The sequence below is a fragment of the Calidris pugnax genome, unplaced genomic scaffold, assembly GCF_001431845.1.
Source record: "Calidris pugnax isolate Ruff unplaced genomic scaffold, ASM143184v1 scaffold89, whole genome shotgun sequence".
NCBI lineage: Eukaryota > Metazoa > Chordata > Aves > Charadriiformes > Scolopacidae > Calidris > Calidris pugnax.
In genome coordinates, this window is record NW_015090865.1 from 3,130,575 (window position 1) to 3,146,576 (window position 16,002).

General features: G+C 43.8%; 1 protein-coding gene across 1 annotated transcript in view; it reads left to right on the plus strand.

The window, feature by feature from the left end:
- HTRA1 (HtrA serine peptidase 1) overlaps window positions 1–16,002 on the plus strand; it is a 42,220-nt gene that overhangs the window by 8,059 nt on the left and 18,159 nt on the right. Inside the window, exon 3 of the mRNA XM_014945341.1 lies at window positions 15,683–15,782. Within this exon, the coding sequence (XP_014800827.1) occupies window positions 15,683–15,782 (100 nt within the window). The remainder of the gene's footprint in view (window positions 1–15,682; window positions 15,783–16,002) is intronic.

A 16,002-nucleotide genomic window follows, 5' to 3' on the forward strand; every position in this document is an offset into this window, starting at 1 on the left:
TTTTTTTTTTTTTTTTTGTACAGCTGATTTTTCCCCTGGGTTTCAAAGCTGCCTTGTGCTCTGTGGAACACTGCTGGCATTTAATGACAGTGGAGACAATTAAAGCTTTCACGCGACGGTTTCCTGATCTCCTGTATAGCATAATGCCTTGTGATTTTTTTTTATTTTTTTGTTGTTCTCGATTCATGAAACCAATATTGTTTTCTCCCTCTTTTCTGCTGAACGGTGGCAGAATTCGGGCTGTGTTTGTGCGTGAGGTTGTACAGAAAATGCATAAGCTGCACATAGACCTGGGGTAGGAAAGCTCTGCCCTGGCAGATGCACCGGTTGTACCTCCAGACAATCGTTTTGCCCCGTTGCATCTCTGGTTGGAGCGATGATGCTCGTTTTCTGTATCACCAGGGACAAAAAGAAGGTACTAGAGAAGCCGAGCGTTGCTGCAAGCAAAGCTTTTTTTTTTTTTTTCATATGTAAAGAACCTAAAATAAAAAGAACTGGGGAGGAGGCTGTAAAGCTGTTCCCTGGGGGCAGATTGAACCACTGTTTGAGAAGCCATTGCCTAATACGGGGCTCCTAAAAAATTTTTTTTTTTTTTTTTTTTTTTTTTTTTGTACCGCTGATTTTTCCCCTGGGTTTCAAAGCTGCCTTGTGCTCTGTGGAACACTGCTGGCATTTAATGACAGCGGAGACAATTAAAGCTTTCACGCGACCGTTTCCTGATCTCCTGTATAACATAATGCCTTGTGATTTTTTTTCTTTTTTGTTGTTGTTGTTTGTTGTTCTCGATTCATGAAACCGATATTGTTTTCTCCCTTTTTTCTGCTGGATGTTGGCAGAATTCGGGCTGCGTTTGTACGTGAGGTTGTACAGAAAATGCATAAGCTGCACATAGACCTGGGGTAGGAAAGCTCTGCCCTGGCAGATGCACAGGTTGTACCTCCAGACAATCGTTTTGCCCCGTTGCATCTCTGGTTGGAGTGATGCTCGTGATGCTCGTTTTCTGTATCGCCAGGGACAAAAGGAAGGTACTAGAGAAGCCGGGCGTTGCTGCAAGCAAAGCTTTTTTTTTTTTTTTTTCATATGTAAAGAACCTAAAATAAAAAGAACTGGGGAGGAGGCTGTAAAGCTGTTCCCTGGGGGCAGATTGAACCACTGTTTGAGAAGCCATTGCCTAATACGTGGCTCCTTAAGAGTTGTTAATTTTTAATTTCGTGTGGAGTTCACTTTGAGGAGTGCTTTTGCTACCTAGAGATGGAGTTCTCTTCGGTAAAATATTTTTGTGCTTTCTCAGTAACACGTCTGTGTGAATAATTTGGTGAATACAGTGCAATGACCCGGGGAAACGAGGGAATGGGGATGTAGAGAAAACAGTTGGGAAACGCTTTTTGTTGTTGTTGTTAAGTTTCACATCACTTTAGCAGCTGGTCGAGTACACTATTGTGTATATTGCATAAAATTAAGTAAAACTTTCAGGGTTTTTTTTTTTCTTCTTGATTTTCACATACTACAGTCCACTCTTGGTGCTGCTTTTGTCCCTCTGACTCTGGTGCATCCCTTCAAATACCTGAGGTGTTTATGAGAGGATGAGGAGCTGCAGGGGAGGGTTGCTCTGGGTCTGTGTGTGTGAGGGGGATGTTTTCCGATGCAAAATGGGAATCCTGAGTCTTGAAAAGCTCAAGAAAAATTTCAGAAGCCTCGGAGCTTGCTCCTAGCCTCATCCCTAAGGATGGGTGGTGGCAGGGGGCAGCTGTGTGTCACCGAGGTGCTGAGCAGGTCTGTGGCACTGTTCTGGGGTGCAGGATCAGCCCCACAGCTGGCTCTGCTGGCCGGACACGCAGAAGGGACAAAACAGGCTCTGGAGGAACCCCAGGAGCTGCGAGGGGAAAGCCTGGCCGTGGCTCTTCTCCAGGAGATCCATGGGTTGGATTAGTGCAGTGCGTGCTTGGGGTGGGAGCAGGGCTGGAGCACACCCTGCCTGGGCTCACCCCTGCTGGAGTCAGGAGGGGGACACGTTGTGTGGTGCCCCATGGACCCCTTTCCTCAGTGCCATGTCCCCAGTCTGGGTCCGTGTGCCCTTTCCAGCTCCCGTGGTGTGGCCACAGGCAGTGTGACCAGTGGTACCCTGGGCAGACCTTCCTTCTGCCTCCAGCAGCATGATGTAGAGCTGCTTTTCGTATCAAAACTGGAACATGGGAAGTTCCACTCAAATATGAGGAAGAACTTCTTTCCGATGAGGGTGCCAGAGCCCTGGAACAGGCTGCCCAGGGAGGGTGTGGAGTCTTCTCTGGAGATCTCCAAGTGAGGTGCCGTCCTGAGTGATGTGCTCTGGGCAACCCTGCTTTGGCAGGGCAGTTGGACTAGATGATCTCTAGAAGGTCCCTTCCAACTCTAACAATTTGTGATTCCATGAAACTGCTGGCAGATGAGGAGAAGCCATTTCTGCACCAGCCTGGGCAGAAAATGCATAGGCTGTGTATGGACCTTGTGTAGGAAATCTCAGCTGTAGTAGAGACATCATGTGTAGATGCAGCTTTCACAGAAGAAATCTTCACTTTTTGTGAAGGACATGAGAGATGTTGGTAGAGGGCACTCAGGCCTGCAAAGAATGTGCTGGTAGATGTTCAGGATGTGTGGGGCAGCACGGAATGGGTCGGGACCAGTGAAAACATGAAGGGCATGAACCTGTGGACATCCTCTGAGGAGAAACCATGACCATGTCAATGCTGGCCCAGGAGTGAGGTCAGTGCAACGAGACCTCAATATTCTGTGTGAGGAGTTTCAACGTGCTGGGAGGATGTTTTCTTTTTCTTCTGCAAACATATTTACAGTGCTCTTAAATCCCTCCTGCTAACCAAGGGGAGAAGGCTCGGGATGTTCAACACACAGTTTAAACCAGTCTGCCTTCCCTCTCTTGCTTCTCCCAGAGGATGCTGGCAGGCGTTTTAGGACAGTGTGTGCCCTTCTCACCACATTGTGCTCTTTGCACTGTAAAATACAAACTAACCTGGACTTTTCACCTTTAACCAGAGTAAGAAGAAGAAAGTTCCTTGTGGTTGCTCTCCATTCCTAGCTTTCCTCTGCCCCTTTTTGAACTGGATTTTTATGTTTTGGTCTTTTTATTAGATTTATTGTGGCTGATGTGGTATCCCAGTAAGCTCAGCAGGCTAGCATCAGGCAGGCCATGCTTCTCTGTCACAGGTGTGCTCACACCATGATGCCATATTTGGAGTGTGATGTGTGCTCTTCTGGTTTAGATGAAGCAGGTCATCGCCGCGGGCTCTGGGGGAAGGTGGGGGTGAGTTTAAGGGTAACTCACAGCTCTAGAAAGGTGTTTCACCAACAGGTACGGGTTTTGCTGTTTCTTTTCATCATGTTATCATTCCGTAGTTCCAGAGATTGGGGTGAAATCCATCCCTCAAACTCAGCTTCTTGCAAAGTGGGCGGCTGTGTGTGTTGAAATGCACCAGGCAGAATTGCATCCCAGTGATTCTGTGGAATTATCTGGCAGAAGAAAAGGACCTCTGGTCAATAAACCGTTTGTCATTAATTGAGGTTTTTTTTTTTTTTTTAAAAAAAAAAAGGTGTAAGAGTGAGATCCATGCAGCAGAGGACGAGCAGTAGATGGACCTGCCCAAATCCCTTTGCCTGTAGCATGGCTGGAGGGCTGGCAGTGCCAAGCCTTGCAGGGATGAATAACCAGGGCAGGAAGAGAAGAGAAGCTCGGCTGAGAAATGTGGGAAGGTCAGGAACTAAGCCAGATTATTTGTCCAGAGGAAAGTTGATATTATTGTTATGAACTTTCAGCTGTTTCCCGCGAGATAACAGCAGGCACGGGGAGCTGCAGAAAGGCTGAGAGCACTTGGCAGTTCACTTGGCACGTGTGGACTCTGTTCAAAGTGACCCGGGAGGAGCTGGTGCTAAGGAACTGGATGTTCAAATAAGCACTCCAGTGCTGTTAATTTTTTTTTTTAGCTGCCTTCATCTCCCTCAGTTGCTGTGTTTGGGTGGTCTGAAAGTCATTATCTTCTGACTTTTCTCAGTCTCTTTTGCAGCGGCAGGAGAAAGGGAGGGAGGGAGGGAGGGAAGAAGCAGCTGAAGGCAATGGAAATAAATAGCAACATATTTCCAGAAGAGAACCAATTCCCAAGTGTGGGATTAAAAAGCTTTTCCAAAGCCAAGTATTCAGCTCTGAGCAGAGGGAACTGTAAGAAGTGGTTTGTCTGAAGAAGCTCACCTTTTCCCCTCTCCACATCTAGATTTCCTTCCCGGGGAGCCGGCAGTAATTCTGTAGTCTCCAGACTTCAAACAGTCCGAGTCGGTAAATACAGATTTGGAACAAGGAAAGATTCAATCCTTTCATCTTCTGGGCTTTGAAATTTAAGGGTACCTGTGGACTGGGCAGGAATACTTTTAAAGCCGTGAGTAAGCAGCTGGAGTCTTATTAAGTGGAGTTTGGATGTGATGGAGGCGGCGTATCCCGAGCAGAGAAAGGAAAGGCTCTGCCGTCCAAGAAATAGGAGAAGCTGGAAAATATTTTTCAAATGTGAATTTACGTGTGCTCAGGGTGAACGAAAGCAATGGTAGAAATAGAAACTGGGGTACTGTGGAACTTAACTTTCATTGTAAATAAAAAGTCATTCCTCACCCCCATAAACTGCTGGGGCCTCTAGGATCCCTGGCTGGACTTGGCAGTAAATCTCGCAGCGTTTGTAACTGGGCCCAAGTGAATATCTAGTATTATTTTGGAGACTGTGCTCAGGACTTAGAAAAAAAAAAAAGAAAGGCTTTATTTTGCCTTCTGGATACAGGTCAATGTGATTCCCAAATTGGTTTGCCTGCCTCAAAGAGAAGAATATAACTAGAAAATAAGCCTCAACTCCCCTGTATTGAAGAGCTGAAAAATAATGCATGGCTCCTACCCAAACTGCTGATGTTGACCTTGTGTCTGCAGGTAACAGGAGACATACAACGTCTTAAATGTGTCAGACAGGACACAGGTGACTGGTTATTTTATTAGTGAATTGAGAAGATCTTGACCTCAGCATATTTTAGTGCCTGGAGGTGAGTTAGGCAGTAGGACAGAGCAGCTCCTGGATTTCTGGGTTAATATCAGGCTCTCTGGTCAGTGATAAGCCAGAGGGTGAGGCTGGGAGCCAGTTGGGTTGTGCAATTCGTTGCGAGTGCTCTGCCAGGAGCCTGTTTCTGGAGACCAAAATGTGTGCAGGCGTATGGGGAAAAAAAAACACCCTATAGGTGTGTATAACGTGTGAGTAGATCCGTTATCCTCTGGTTTTGTTGCACGCTACCCCTGCAGGCTGGCACTGGGGTGGTGGCTGGTCCCATTGGTGCCACCAGCAGCAAGTTCATGGCACCATTGCTGTGGTGTCACGGCACAGCTACCCCATGGGCACCCTCTTCAACTTGTCTGCGTTAACCAGACCTCGTTCTTGTGTCCATCATCCTTCTCCATCAAACTAAATCTGGGTTTCTCAGTCTTTCCGTTTCCCCAGTCTTGTAAAGCTGCCTTTTTGGTGAGGTGGGAGAGACAGAATGCAGTGAATGGTTCCTATATCCAGCTCTGCAGGCTTGTTGCTGGAAATATTGATGAGATGGAGCTCATCAAACTAAAAAAAACCAAAAATACCCCAAAAAACCACTTCATGCTTCTGATAGCAATTGTGTTTGCTCATATTTTTCATGACAAACGACCAATGGATAAAATAATCCATATTAACTCTGGTGCATAAAGTTATCCGATTGTCTTAAATTTGAAATAGTTTCTACAGGAGAGCATTAGGAGAAACTCACAACGTTTTTCCAGAGGCCGATGTCATTACCCCATTTTACAGACAGCGAATCTAGGGCAGGGGAAGATAAAGAGCTTTGCTCAAGGTCAACCAATAAGCCAGCAGCAGACCTGGGAGCAAACTGAGCTTTTCATGAGTCCCTGCTCATTCTTCTGCCCCTTGCCAGCGTTGCTGCTCCATTTTCCATTACTTTTCTTTTCCATTACTCTATTTCTTAAACATACAGACGGCGCTTTTGGCTTCGTTCTGCAAACGGCATCGATGATCTGTCGATCTGCATCTGCAGAAAGTCATTTTGGAGAAGGAAAGAAGCGGGTGGACCAAGCAGGAGCACTAGTAAGGAAGAGAAACCCAAACGACTCTCTCCCCTCCCACTGTCCCACCCCCAAAAAATAAACACAACCCCCCAGGAATCTCTTGCTTCAACATTCCTGGTGTTAAAGGGATGATTCATTCCTTTTTCCAGGACAAGATATGCCCTGGTTGGTATATCTGCCCATTCTGTAGCAGAGATCTGTGGATAGACCTCTATCTAGAAAGGTAAAGCTTGGCTTAGCCTTGGTTTCTTTTACACTCAGACAGTAAAAGTGGGCAAGCAGAAACCTCTCATAAATAAAATACCAAAAATATTCAGATGATCCATACAATAAAGCCAAATAGATGTGCAGGTGAAAAAGCCACTATGTAGTAGTTACTGTTAATAGGAGAGGGGTATAAATAATAAAATACCAAAAATATTCAGATGATCCATACAATAAAGCCAAATAGATGTGCAGGTGAAAAAGCCACTATGTAGTAGTTACTGTTAATAGGAGAGGGGGCAGCAAATGTAATGATTAGAACTCTAAATATTGTAAAAAATATGCATATTTGAGAGAGTGAAATGGAAACCTGCTCTTCTTTTAGCCTTTAAGGAGAAACTACATGTGCAGGGGAGCAGGGTGCTGTGTGACAGTGGCTTGGGTACCAGTGGCAGTGCCATCCCCTCTCTGCAGGTCTCAAAATAGGATGGCAGAAGTACTATCTGTGTTAATTCTGTTTTGTTTCCAAAGCACTCGTTGATTTCTGATGTCCACACTAAAACAAATCTGGACACTCTTAGACTGAAGCCTAAGACACGTGTAGAAAATACTTACTGCAGGAGACTGCAGTTTGTTCAATATGCAAGTATTCAGTGGCTTTTGTGATATTAAATCTGGACACTCTTAGACTGCAGGAGACAGCAGTTTGTTCCATATGCAAGTATTCAGTGGCTTTTGTGATATAGTTGTGCTGAATTTAATTAATTGCGCAATTCTGAAGTCCCAGAGGAGGAAAGGGGTGGGTTTTATTACTGGTTTGAGGTTTCTTCTAGAGATTTGATCCTTCTGTGTATCATCTCTGTGTCACTGTAAGTCCTGCCACAGCCAAGTGGTGAAATCCATGCCTTCTCCAGCTGCAGGGAAGCAGCATCTTAGGAGGCTTTTTTTAGGTTTCTCATTAGAGGAAAAAAAAAAAAATGTTTAAAAAGCATGAAAAAAAGAACTTGGTTTTATTCCCTGGTGTCTTCATACCAGGGTTCCTGGAAATTGAAATTAAGTCTCTCTTAAGTAGGGATTTCTTCTAAAGATGCAGCGCGAAAGTTTCTCACATACTTAAAGTGAGACCTTAATGGTTTTATAATGTCAAGAGGAATTTTCAAGATCAGACAGCTGTTGGTTACACGTAGGACACAGGAATTACCACGTCGTTGTTACTTACTAGGCATTTTGAGGTTGTTTTGCTGGTTCTCTGCCTGCTGTGGAGCTGGGAGGCAGAGCCGGGTGATGACCCGGGTTGGAAGGGATGTAAAGTGAGGAGGATTGGAAAAAAAAAAAGGGAAAAAAAAGGAGAGGAGAAATTATTCCTGACTCATCTGTTATATTTTCAGCCTTCTGCAGGGAAGAGAATACCACGTCTGCTTTAACCTGTTGACTGAAATATTCGGTTCATCTGTCTGCAGGAAATCAGGCAGACTCTTTTCCATAACTACCTGACTTATATTTCTTGAGGTTTCCAGTTCAGGCGGGACGACCGTTAATGACGTTTTTGAGCTCAGACCTCTTTGCCCTTGTCCTGAATTGCTCTTCACTTTTTTTTTTTTTTTCTTTTTGGTGTGTCTGAGCATCAGAGTGAACCCTGCCTTCCCTCCTGGTCCCCCGGCCAGACCGGTGGAGGGCAAGGGGAGGGATGCTGGCACGGCCACCCCGAGCAGTGCATCTTTGGCCATTAATTTGTCATCTCCTGCCACGAGCCCCGGCTCAGCATTGTATTAATATGGCAATGCTGCTCTGGGAACAGCCTGTTCCTCCTCACAGGGCTGCGTTCCTCCAGCCCGGGGCTCCAGCCCGGCTGTTTATGCAGAAGTTGGGTTTCCTCCCACCTCACCGCTGGTGTTTACAGAAGGAATGGCAGTTTCCTGTTGTGTTAGATGGAGCTGTCGCTCCGCTCTGGATTCCTGCCCTCCCTGCTTATGCCGATCCGCTTTTTAGCCTCACGAGCTTGGAATTGTATTGATTTTGCTGGCTACTACTATAAATGTGAGACTTTCTGCAGGGGCAGCCAGTGCACTTGGGTTCATAGAAGAATTCCTGGCGTTTTTGATAGTGTTTATACACATATTTTCTCCCTGTGATGTTCTGCAAGGGTCGCTAGAGCCCAAGACTTTTCCTGTGAGATAAAATAGGGGTGGTGCCCATTTTAAAGAGAAATCTAAGGCACTCACACTTACTTTTCACAAGTTGCACAGAGACCAAGTAACACAGCTCAGACACAACCCTGGTGTTCCTCCTGCTGCAGAACGTACCAGCCGTTTGACATCAATCGAGCAATTCAGTAGTTGGGGTCCAATAGAAGATACTCCGTGTCTGTCTCATAGTAAATGGTAGGAAAAACTCTTCTGGAGCAGACAACTGGTAGGAAAAGCTCCTCTTTGGCTAAAATTTTGAGTTTTCTGCCTGAAGTTATATAGGAACCTCCTACAAGAAAGCTGTAGGCACATTGCCCAAGGACCTTGCCCATTGACCATTCTTAGTGGTAAGAAAATCTTGCATTTCATAAGGACTGAGTGCCAAAGAGGTCTATTTCATACTAAGAAAGAAACTGGACCAAAAGTTCTCTGAAGACTCTGTGCTTTACAGTTTAATTATCTGTTTTGTGTTATCATTAATTTGAGAGCTGTTTTGTGCTACAGACTTTGTATAGATTCCCTATTTTGTTTAGCTTGGCAGCTTTTTCTTTTTGGTTTGTTTAAAATCAGTGATTAAAATTAATGATTTCAGGCTTTTGGATTATAAGGGAAAATACAAATTTCAAAGCCTGTTACTCACACGATCCCTGATGTGTGTGACAGAGTCCTTGTTAAAGGGTGCCAAGAAGGAATTGATCATATAAATATTATGATGATGGAAATGGACTTTATTTTCCTTCTGCAACTTTTGTATTCACTCCAAAAAGCAATTTCACTTTAAATCCTCACTTTAATCTCGCAATGGCTCTTGCTGCAGGAAATCTTTTAAGTGAATACCAGACTTGTGCAGTTTATTGTTTGCTGGAATGAAAGGCTTAAAATCTCTCCATTAGTTAGCCCTGTGAAAATATTTTTGCTTTTAGGGTTGTCAGAGTAGTATTTAGTTTTATTTTTTATCTGATGTTATTCTCAGAAGTCTGTGAAAAGTCTTTAGTTTCTCCTTGGATTATACAAGGAAAAAATGACTGATGTAATGGCAGCTTTATTAGCAAGGTGCTGTGGCTTAGACCTCTCAAAACTGCCTCCATTGATCTGAAAGTTGCTCTTAAGCAAATCATCTACGATACGTAGGATGTTGTTTCTTATTTTCTGAGTGTTCTCATTGCGTAATATCCTTTTTTGGTGTATTACACAATTTATCCTTGAATAGGAAGTGGAATATTTAGGCTTGCAGTTTTATGTAATTTTTTTAAAAAAAGAAAAAGAGTGGCAGTAGATTCCCATACATCACTTTTTCCTCGTGTCTCTCCAGCAGGGCTTGCTGATACCACCACTTTCAGCGTGAGCTCAGCACATTTGCTCCAGTCTTTGTTTCCGTAGTAGGGCCAGAGGTTTAACGTTCCCCTATATGACACGAATGGGGGTTTGTACAAACACCAGCGGTTGGAGTTCTATTTGGGAGGGTGGAAATTCTCCAAGTAAAACTTTTCGGTCATGTGGTTTGTGCTAGTAGTCACCGATTTGGCCAGCCCAGAGGTTTCGTGAGCACTTAAGCCCTTCTGGTTTCGTTCTGCAGAGAAACCCAAGCTGTTCTTCCAGACCCTGGTGTGTGTGTGCACCTGGGATTGTGTGTCTGAATGTAAGACTGAGCAAGCAGAGTACAGGAGGAAGTCATCATCTACTTTCTTCAACCTGGGTAGCTTAATGCATTTAGTTACCCCCTAAACTTCAGCAGGTGGTGGTGACTCTGCTTGTACTCAGGGCAGGGATTTCAGAGAATCACTTATGATCATTATGGAGAGAGATTAACTGCAGATCCCTGGATCCGAGCCCCATCTTCTTCTGCTGGCACCAGCCTGATGTTAGCAGACCATGGACCCCACTGGCTGAGAGGGTGGCAGTGGGTCTGATGAGCAGGGTGGGGGCAGAACAGCCCCCCTGGCCAAGCCTGTGCTACTCAGGTGCAGGCGTGGAGCAAACCCAAAGGAGACTTCAATTTATTCCCCTGGAAGGACAGGGGTGTTGCACGGTCCCGATACCAAGCATCTTTAATGATGAACCCAGAGATGGTGCTCTACCCTCCCTGCAATTTGCCTATGAGCATCCTCTTTAACAGTTACAAAAATATGAGTACAAATTATTTCAGCTGTCTAGGTGATTATGGTTTCATGAGAAGTTTTTTTTTTTTTTTAATTTTATTTTAATCTGAATAGGAATGAAAGTTTCTTGCTGTTTTTAAAGAAATCAAAGGCTCTATTCCAGACTGAATCTGAGCTTTTTGACTTAGGACGTGAAGATATCTGGTGTGGTCACATCAAGAAAGAGTGAGAGGGAGAGACTTCCTGGTGTTTGCTGGGGTGTGCCTTATTTTCCCTCTCCCTGTATCCAAGATAAAAAGTCCCATTGAATCAGATAATTGTGTTGGTTCTAACTTCAGATGGTGGAAAGGAGACATGGGACTGTTGAGGGTGTCTTAGCACAGACTGGCTGCAGAAGATGCAGAAGAGAATGGGCAGTGAGCTGAGCTGGTCCTGATGGATGAGGACCTTGTTTGAAGGGGAAAACACTTGAAATCTGGGTGGGGAAAAGATTTCTGCCTGAGATGTGCCTAAAGGGTTGAGTGAAGAGCTGTTCTCATGAGGTGGACCTATGCTGAGAGGAGACCTTCCAGAACAGCAGACACAGTTCTCAAAACTGAGGGGGAGATTTCTATCTTTTATGAGATTTCTATCTCCAAAGGATCCTTTCAGCTTAGCTCAAAATATTACCAAAAGAAGCGTGTATGAATTGTAAGCATTAAAGCATCAATGCCACTTTGAGCAAAGACCTAATCAGAACCCAGATCTTAATATGCTTTTTGGCTCATCTTTATGAAACCAAATTATTTCAGTTGTTTACAGCTGGGTGTGCTTTTTTCCATGGCTTGGTATTCTGTCTTGCCTCCTAGCAGTTTGTTTACTAATATTAGCTCTATTAATGTCTGTTGGCAGAGATTTTCCTTTTCATTCGAGCGCTGACAGCCAACACACCTTTGAAGTCCTTGAAGAATTAGTTGCCTTGGGAATTTTTCATGCTGTAACCTATTTATGTTTTTTAAGTCAATTTTTTGATCATTAACTGAATTCACAGCAATCATCCTCATAATGTCATTAATAAAGGTTTCTTAACCATGCTCATGGGCATTGAGGGCATTGTGCAATAGTTCAATAAAAACATTACAAAACACACATAATCAAGCATATAAATAGAAAAAGGAACAGACTGCAAAGGTCTGAACATCAAAGCCTGAAGGTATTTAGGAACTAGAGCTTTATTCAAGCCCATCTCTCAATGTTTAAAAAACCCCAAACCCAGAACCAAAAAAACAATGAAAAGACTCTATCAAAGACAAAACTCCAGAGTGGTGTGGTTTAAAAAAAACCCAACAACAACCAAACGAAATAACAAAAACAAAAAATGACAAAAAGGCCAGACGATTGGGGAAGCTTTACTCACATGGGATCCAACGCTGGTTATACCAAAGCAGGAGTTTTTAACTCAGAAATCTACGTTTTGGGGATCAGTTTAAGTATGGAATTAAAGAGCTAACCATCTACTTGTGGGGTGTCTGTAAGTCAGGATGGATGTTGTGGTTAGATGTGTGTATCAGAATACACAGGCAGTGGGAATTAAATAATCAAAACCATATCATCCATCCAAACTTAAATCTATTTCTTTTTTTTTTTTGCTGCTAAGAATCAAGCACAGTCCATTGCTAAACCACTGAAGACTTTCTAGCTCTTTAAGACTGAAAATTTGGAGGGTGTTTCTAGATACCCATTCCCCTCCTGAAATTGTATTTTCTACTAAACCCCTGAACTATGAGTACAGCTGGAAAATGCGTGTGTTAGAGAGAATAGGAAAGTATCTTCTGAGAAATTCTGAATTTCTCTGCATCTTCTACAGTGGCTGGATATGGCCATTGAGGAATGAGCATCTGCTCGTATTAGGTTGGTATTATTGGCATTTCTTTGGCAATTTAGGCTTTCAGGTAGTAGCCTGTGCCCACTGGTGGTTGAAATCTAACAGAAAATTTTATGTGGTGGTGGTTGCTTGTAGGAAAGATACGTGCACCTCTCCGATCCCACGTGCGCTGCTCAGTAATCCCAAAGCAATTAGCTAATGGTGAGCATTAAGTATGCACGTAATGGGCAAATGGCATGCATGCACACGTGTCCATTTTGGTCTCATCCTCCCCCATGATAGTTTTTCTTAGCGATAGACAAAATTTTTAACATATTAATGCTCTTACTATAGCCTTCAGATTTTATGTTGTCACCGGATGGTAAAGACCAGTTGATAGGAACTTTTTTTGTTAGCATTCACCAATGGATTCATCTGAACGGTACTTTGGCTTTTGTTTATTTGCTTTAAAAAGGTATGTTTTCCATTTAGGTGGGCAGTTGTTCAAGAGCTGTTGCAAAACCGTGTTACACAATGCAAGAATTCCTGATACATAAGCAATAGGCAGGCGTGGCGAGGGCCGTCAGCTTTTTAGGTCAGTATGCCATGAATCAGTATTTATTATCTAACTTTGTCGGAGTCTGAAATTTTGACCTCATAACTGTGCAGCTTAGTTTGGGGCTGCACGAGGAGGTGGATTTTAGGCAAAATACTGTCACTTCTGAAATCTTGGCATTGGTAGCCCGGCACTCAAAGGGAAGGCAGCTCTGAGATGAGGTATTAGTAGTCTCACCATGTACAGCTTGGGCATCCTTTCTCTTCTTGAATAGCTAAATGTAGAAAAAAAAAAAAAAAGAAAAAAAAGATTGAAGGCATAAAAAAAAGCTGTGTGTTTCCTGTGCAGTTCCCTTCCGTGGGAGCTCCCTTTTTCAAGGGCAGGATGTGACCTTTGAATGTCTGCAGCACTGTAACGGAGATGAAATCGTTCTATAAGCAGCGATAAGCATATTGATGGATACAGCAGTGCCCTGTGGTGTTTTATCCCAGCATCGTGTTAATCCAATCTGATAATCTGTCAAAGCTCCTGCCTAATGTGAGTGAAGGCTTCCAAACTGCACTTCTCCTTCTCCTATCAGTTTTCCAAACCACTCCTACCATAGTTGTCATCTTTGCAGCGATGACGTGGTTCATTTGATAACGAATATTTCTAGTGAAGAGATGAGGAGTCCTTTGGTAAAGTGATGTTTGTCAATCAGCAAGCCCTTACGCCTTCCTGGTATAAAAGTCCAAGGGAAGCAGTTTATGTCTAAGTCAGACAAAGCACTGAGTGCTTTTGAGGAAAACGGTAGGTGAGGACACCAAGTTTCCTGATCTGCTTCATAAAGCAGATTAACGTCTCTGAGCTGTGATCTGGAGCTGCATAGAGGATTATGTGGTTACTGCTGTGGTTGCTGTACGTGATTGATTGTGTTTAAAAGCCCTTGAGATGCTTCACGTGGGAAAAAAACCATGTTCTTAAGTGATCAGATAGTGTCTGGGTTGAGCATCCACCCAGTTCACGAGGGCAGTGTATGCTCCTTGGCATCGGTAAGTCACCCGAAACCGGCTTTTCACCCCCGAATAAACCCAGTATCTGGTTAGTATTAAAATCAGCAATGTTTGGTTCTCAAATCATTCCTCTGAATCTCCTGTCGTGGGTTTTTGCTTCCCGTATGTCCATAAAACTTTGCATAGTTTTCCAGTCTGGTTTTCAGATAATGAAGGTCATTCAGGAATAGTTATTGGGATGATTTTTATAGGATAGTCTCCTACAATTCTGCAGATAAATTGTCCTGATACACTGTCACAGGCGCTTACAACATCCACAAGCTGCTTACTGCTTTAATCTGTGGACAGATTTAGAAGCCAAATGGCAAGGAGGGGTGGGAGCAGCAGAGCCCATCAATACCCATCTGAAAGTCAATCACAGAATTGGCTTGTGCCTTTATAACGAGAGATGGACACATGAGATAAAATGGGAGACTCATGAAAACAAAGGGTGTTTCTTTCCTCTAGGGAAATACAAAATAACTGCTTGGGGTGTTCCAATTGCTTAGTCACTCATTTAAAAACCAAAAAAAAAAAAAAAAAAAAGGTTGCCCCGGAAATACTGGAGAAAGGGAAGCTTTGTTGGAATTGTGAGTTTTTTCCAGAGATTTTTAGACAACTGATGGTGCAGACAGGTTTTCTGATGGCCACAATTGGAGTCTGGTACCCAGTTGCTTTTGAAAATCCCCCTGACCTCTCTTGAATACTCGGTGACCATGAGCTTTTGTGTTACAGCACTGCCCAGGAATGCAGAGCTTTGTGGTGCCATTGTTTTCCTTGTTCAAATCTATTTTGTAGCCTGGAGGGTAGTTCAGTAACTCCAAAATAGATGGGACCTACATCTATGGAGCTGATGGACCACGGGTGGTTACAGTGGAGGGAATACCTTGAGTATGGTTGAGTAGATACCATGGGATGTGTATCCACGTTCAGGAGCCCGGCAGGGGCTGGTGGTTGGGGCTGTGTGGGGACAGCGGTGGGAGAGGCAGTGCAGACCTGCTACCTGAGGTGAACTTTCACAGCAGCTGCTGTAGGCCCACACTGGGGTCAGGACCTTCTCGTCCTCGGCATTTTCCAAATGCAGCAGCGTGAGACTTCAAAAACCACTAAGAAGGCGTATCTTGGCAGAGGAACAGAGCCCGTTTGTTTAATCTGAGAAGACCATACAAGCTAAATAGACCATCAAGAAAAGAAAAGAGGTGGGATCAGGAATGGGGGCATCTAAGTACAAAGTGCCTTTCACAAAGGGAAGAGCAGAGCAATGCAGATACCAACTAAGCCCTGCTCTCCTCCAGTGCCTCGTCCCTGGAACTGGCAGTGGTGGGACATGCTGGACCAGAGACTGTGGCCACAGCCAGCCTTGGAGCAGCAGATCTGCTGCCCCATGGGCCAATTACTCAGGCTTGAAACAAAAAGAGTTCATGGATCCGTTTGTCCTAATGATAAAGCACATTGTCTCTTCTGTGCAAAGTGGCAGAAGGGAAATCTTGGAGCAAGGGTTATGCTGCAGATGACTTTTAAGGAGGTGAAAGAGATCCACTTGGAATTGGAGCTTTTTTTTTTTAAATTCAGGTGTTTTGCAATGACCCTTCTCCTGTCACTTGAAGAACTCATGACATGTTTGCTGTTTCTATTTCAGGCCAAGAACATCCTAACAGCCTGCGGCACAAATACAACTTTATTGCAGATGTGGTGGAGAAGATAGCTCCTGCTGTGGTTCACATTGAATTATTTCGCAAGTAAACAAGATGCCCAGTTTTGATTTTTGTATTCTTGAGAACAGCTGCCAGTGTGCCAGAAATGTTGATTGATGCTGCGTAATAACAAAGAGGTTTTTGAGATGATAAATATTTACAATGCTTAAAAATTGAAGATAATTTAAGAGTCCTGGCAACAAAAAAATAACCTAACACAAAGTTAAACTATTGCATATGCATTATCTTGTTAATGATAATAAGA